This window comes from Neopelma chrysocephalum, unplaced genomic scaffold (assembly GCF_003984885.1).
Source record: "Neopelma chrysocephalum unplaced genomic scaffold, ASM398488v2 Primary Assembly neopelma1_24, whole genome shotgun sequence".
NCBI lineage: Eukaryota > Metazoa > Chordata > Aves > Passeriformes > Pipridae > Neopelma > Neopelma chrysocephalum.
The window spans coordinates 43,422,103-43,428,102 of NW_020897693.1; the positions used below are offsets into that span (position 1 = coordinate 43,422,103).

At 34.0% G+C, this 6,000-nt stretch overlaps 1 protein-coding gene across 4 annotated transcripts in view; it reads left to right on the plus strand.

Moving 5' to 3' along the window:
• The window catches only part of PAPOLA (poly(A) polymerase alpha), a 45,152-nt gene that overhangs the window by 20,158 nt on the left and 18,994 nt on the right, over window positions 1–6,000 (plus strand). For all 4 annotated transcript variants that reach the window (XM_027673933.1, XM_027673931.1, XM_027673930.1 and 1 more), the window contains exons 10-12: window positions 971–1,043; window positions 2,512–2,632; window positions 3,564–3,648. In XM_027673933.1, coding sequence (XP_027529734.1) covers window positions 971–1,043; window positions 2,512–2,632; window positions 3,564–3,648 — 279 coding nt within the window. The remainder of the gene's footprint in view (window positions 1–970; window positions 1,044–2,511; window positions 2,633–3,563; window positions 3,649–6,000) is intronic.

Here is a 6,000-nt window from a genome sequence, read left to right on the forward strand (position 1 = left end):
GCCAGTTGCCTCAGAAAGATCGTTTGAATAACTCTGATGGAAACATTCTAAATAAATTTAGAATGAATAGGACAGAAGTGAACTTTGCAGATTACAAATGAATACTGTTTTCCTTGAAAGACCATGTCTGGATACCTGTGTTCTTCATGAGACACTGTGTTGTGTCCCAAGGTGTTATACAAAGGTGTTGCTTTACTTCAAGTATAGTGTTTTTTCTTCTTAATGTGAAGATATTTGCACACTTGCACTGTCTCGAATTCATAGGCTTTATAGCCTCCATGAGGTACGTAGTGTTAAGTAATATTTTTCCCACATTAAATAGTAGAGGGTAATGGGTTGTAATCTTTTTAATGTGTTTCTTGTACTTCTGTCCATTTTATACTCCTACGTGCATAACGTAGGAGCATTAATGTACAAATTCCAAGAGATTAACTGTCTTGTACTCTTTATAGGAAGATAGCTTTATTCAGGGGGGTAAGAACAGAATGGTTAAGTGTTTCATTCAACATGGTTTCTTTTTGTCTTGGTTACAATTTTGTTTTAATACATATGGTTTGTAATGATGCTATGATGCTGTAAATGTGCTGGCTGTTTTTTCTGTAGTTTGTCCATGAAACAGCTAGCTTGAAGATGGACCCAGTGTCAATCTTCACAGAGGAATTTCTCTTTGATTGGTATATTTTAGGAAGAACTTAGAGGAGTTTAACTTAGTTACCTAAACCAGTAGTTATAAAAGACAGAAAATTCATTGTTCTGCTGCCCTGGAGAAGCTAATAGCTGCTGTATTGTAGTTCAGCAGTACAGCTTACAGCTTATTTAAATAACCCCTGTTAGACCACCCTAGTCTTGAGGAAATGGTGCTTTTATGTTGAGAGCAGAGTTAAGAAGAATCGCATTCAAAAGTATTGTTTGTTGAACATACATGGTTGTATCCAATAGTCTTATTCAGTGCTACAATCTTTTTGAACAGGGAATGGCCAAATCCAGTGCTATTGAAACAGCCAGAAGAATGCAATCTTAATTTGCCTGTATGGGACCCAAGGGTTAGTGTGTTATTTTTTCCCCTCTAAGTCACACTGTACAATAAATTCGGTTGCTTAAAGAATCCTAGGTGAACTTCATTTTGGGTTTATTAAACTTAATGTTGTGGTGTTATATCTTCTTCGAAAGTAACCTCTAGTTCTCCTGAATATGGAACAAAGTTTACTCTAATTTTCTGAACTGAACGCTTGAAGCACACTTGCTGAACAATGTACTGTTTACTCCAACTTTTGCAATAGGTGATCTTAATAAAAATTAAGCATAATTAGATATATGCCTTAAATCAATGCATTTTTGAAAAATCGCTAATCTTAAAATGGTTTGCTTATGACTTTAAACTTGTTACTTTTGCAAGTATCTTGAATTCACTTTAGTGCAACAGTCACACCTGGATAGGTTTGGTTCCATATAGTTGTAGCAATGTGTCTTTTCATCTTGGACCAAAGAAGATCATAACTTGAAGTCTTTTAGTTGCTTTGTATATTATTTATAATATTTGATCTCCATCTCTGTAGTACTTACACTAAAGACATTGGATATTAATGTCCTTCAGGCACTCAATAAAACAGCTTGCAGCAGATGCACGGCTCACATTCTGAGGTTTCAGGAGGGCATAGCATGAGTGTGTTCAATGCTGTTTTGTCAATCATAGAATAGTTGGTGTTCAACTAATCTTTTTTTTGGTGACTAGTGTAAGCATCAGAGGTTGAGTTGTATGCCCCTTTGTACTTCAAATCTGTTTTTTGCTGGTTGACAAAAGTTCACATTTAAATTTATGAGACAGTTGAAAACTTGTTCTTGAGTCTGTTATTCCTGAGATAGGGAGTTTGAGGTCAGTGTGTGGCGGGAACTGTCTGTGTTGTAGTAGCTGATGAAAGTGGGCTAAATTAATGGTGGCTTTATCTTTTATTTACCTTCTACAAGTTTGCTAACCTAATTATGTTTTTAATGTATTTTTTGTGTGTATGTTGTGTCCCTTTTTTTGTTACCCTGTGTGCCATTTAATAAAAGATACGTTAATGCAAGTGATGCTTCTGTCAGGTTGCCTAGAGCCTCTTTTCTTAAACTGGCTCTTAATTTTCAGTAGTGTTGCAGAAATAAAGTATAAAACATCTTTTGCAAGGTCTGAAGACAGTCATTCTGCAGAAGGTGCTCATATGGTGATGAGGTATCCTTGGTTTCATATGATCACAAGCTAATTTCTATTGAAGAGGGAAATTGTTCTGTTGAGGATCAGAAATGCCTGCAACTTGATGTGCTGAACAGGTTACTGCCCTCCCACATCACTGTTGGTTCAGAATAATGTCCTTTGTGAAAGCATTATGCTTGTTTTCTAAACTTTCTCTGAACTCTTGCTTTGCAAACTAAGGTCTCTTAGAACTTAAGACTTGGTTGTAGTGAAAGGAGAAATCCAAATTTGTTAACTGATTGTATGCTTGAAGAAAACTGATTGGCTGTTGTTATATGTAGGTAAACCCCAGTGATAGGTACCATCTTATGCCTATAATTACACCAGCATACCCACAGCAGAACTCCACGTACAATGTGTCCGTTTCCACACGGATGGTCATGGTTGAGGAATTTAAACAAGGTAAGTATTATCTTATGCTCTCTATATGTTTTCAGACAGATTTAAAATAGTTTCATTGTGGGTATGCTTTGCGAGGGGGGAGGTGGGTGGATGTTAAATAACTTATTGACATGAGACTATTTCGAGGGAGGTAGAGCTTGGCCTGTTAGGCTTACCAATGCTTAAAGTTGCAACTTTAGTAGACACTTCTGCAGATCTGTCCTTCACGCTTAGAAACTGAGGTAGATAGAATGCCTTGTGCTCTGAAAATTAGAACTAATTGTACAATAACTTTATTTTACTTGCTTTAGATTGTGTTGTGCCGCATGGATGATAAGCGTAGTAGTTCCAGTTGATGCCTGTTTTTAGGCCTAATATGAGAAATTATACTTACTCGAAGATGAGTCCTCTGGATTTATCTTAGTGATGTACTTGAATAATTTTAGCAGATAAGAGAAGATGTTATCAAAGCAAGAAGTAGATTTGATGCAGGGAGCAACTACCAGTAGTTCTCTCAGCCAGAGCAGTACCTTAATGTCTCACTGTTTCTTTGCCTTGTACAATGCCTTGCACAAGGGGTGATTCAAATAATGTAAAGAAAACTGTATCTTCGTTCTTTAAACTAAGTAGTTACTGTGGCATATACAAAAGGTTAAATTGAGCTATGTTACACTGCAGAACAAAAATATGTGAAATTATCAGTTTGAATTAAAATACATTTCTATACAGACCTTACTGAGGGTTTTTTAATCACATGATTTGTATAACTAATGACCACTTAAAGTATGACTGGACTGTAAAGCTTGTTGATGAATGGCTGTGAATTTGAAGGGAGGAAATAATTTGTAGTAGCCTTTGCTAAGTTAATAAACTATCTTTGCTCTGGGTACTAAACTGTATTTTAAAAAATAAATTTTAAATTTCTATTTTTTTTTTTTTTTTTATAATTTAGGTCTTGCTATCACAGATGAAATTTTGCTGAGTAAGGCAGAGTGGTCCAAACTTTTTGAAGCTCCAAACTTCTTTCAGAAGTACAAGTATGTATTTTATGGCATGGCAGAATATTTTAAGTTTATCAGTTGAAATACCTAATAATGCTCTGTAGCACAGGATCTTAAATATACATATATTAGATGTCCAAAATGTGTTTTGTTAAGATTTTTCTATAAAGTGGGAGCGTGAATGTGCTACTGTCCTTTCTCTTAGAAAGTGAATAATTTCCTCAGGTACTTTTTTGTGTCTTAAGCATGTATTTCAGGAACCTGTTAGTCCCTGACCATATATTTAGAATGTCAGCAGTTAACTATACAGTTGGTATGCTACCAGTAAAATTGAAGATGTATCAACTGGTTTGACTAACAGAAATGTTCTTAAGTGCTGTCACTAAGCATTCTAAAAATGGGTCTTACCTCCTAGGAAAAATATGTTAAAAGAACTTATTCTGAAGGTCAATATTTAAGATGAATAAGTACGTGAAACTGTGTTTTCTTCTGTCAATATAGTCAACAGTTCACTCTGATAATAAAAGATATTTTTGCAATTGTGTTGACTAACTACAAGATGTACTAGTTATTACTAGGGGTTTTTTTCATTAAAGCTTAAGGCTTTTGGATCTTTATTAATTCTTTTCACACCCAGCCTTTCTGATTTTGTAATGTCTCTAAGGGAAATACTGAAATTCACACTTCACATTTTAGTGTTTCTAGTAATATGCTTGTGGGGCAGAAGCTTGTTAAATGTATACGGACTTGCTGAAAGTTGTATTTTTACAATAAATATGGATTATTAAAATCTGGACTACATCTTCTTTGCCCTCAGTTGAAATTGGAGACCCATTTTTCTTGAATCAAGATCAAATATATTTTACACTTGTTTGTGTTGGGTGGTTGGTTGGTTTTGTACTAATCTAAAAAATACAGTTCCCCCATTAAAAGAGACTGATGACCTTCATAATGTGTCTGTGTTTTGTTTCTATACCTTTTGCATGATAAAAACTTTAAAACATTTGGATGGCTTTTATGTTGATCTTTGGAGTTTAAATTTGAAAACACATAAAAGAGCACTGTTATTTTTTTTTAAGTAAAAATAGGCTGCAGACAAATCAGTTTCTGCTCAAGAGTTTGCTAGTAAGTTCCCTAGCACCTTTTCTTTGTTTCTTTCACATATAGGAAAAAATAGGAAGCATTTAATATCATTTGAAATAATCTCTATTTTAACATAGTTTTTTTGTGTACTAGCTTAGCCATTTTACCCATTTTAGCAATAAAAGCTTCTCTTGCTCAACATTATGTATCCAGGTTTTCTGTTTTGCGCAAAATTTCTTTGATCTAATTTTATTTATTTTAACTGTGGAATGGTATTATGGAGCCTGCTTTAATTTAAATTGCCGAAGATTTTGTTTTCTCTTAGTAGGTTAATTTTAAAGCTTTAGTTAGTAACCTTTACAAAATAAATCTTTATATGCAGTCATCTGTATGCAGCAAATGTGGCTCTCTTGGTCAAATCTCCATCTGAAAGCTAGATGTTATGAATTTTTTTCTCCCCTCTTCACACTCTTCTGTTTAAATTGTAGATGCCTTGGCATGTTCTGCTGAAATTCATAACAGTGTACAGTGCTCTGCCAGATAAGAGAATATCTTACCCTTGCTCCGAGACAAACATTTCTTTTAATCTCTGAAAGCATAGCTTCAATAATCTGTATCACTCTCAGTGGCAATTAGTTGCTAAATATCTATTGTTCATAAACACTTTTGACTTGCTATCTGTGTTTAAAATAGACTTCTATGATCTGTGACTAAGGAAAAAGATGGGCTACTACATACTTGTATGGTAGGAACAGATTAGAAATTGGGAAAATGAGGAAATCTGCTCTTAATTATTTCTTCTTATTTTTTAAATGTCAGCAATTATTTGGAGTTAGGGAGTTCTAACATATATTATCTGCTCTTCGTGTAGGTTTACATTTTTCAGATGTAGGGAAAAACAACAAAGAACATATACTTGCTAGATACGGTGTTTTACACTTTACGGAAGTGACAAGAATAATTTCAAATGGATATAACATGAGTATCAAGTGTTATGTGAGAATGAAATGGTTATCGCTTAAGACCGAGAGGGCAGTGTGATTTTGAGAGAAATAGCACTCATTTAATGAGCTGTAGCGTATTCTTTCCCTGTAATAAAGAGATACACTGCTAAATAAGTAAAATATAACTATGCCTTTAAAAAGGGTGGTTTGAAGACTTGGCTTTATAGGACTTAAAAGTACTGTATGAAGTATAATTCCTGGACAGATAATAAAGAAAAATTGAAATTAACATGTTCAGGTGTTCTCAGGTTTTGTTTTTTTTTTTTTTTTTTTTTTTTTTTTTTTTTTTTTTTTTTTTTTT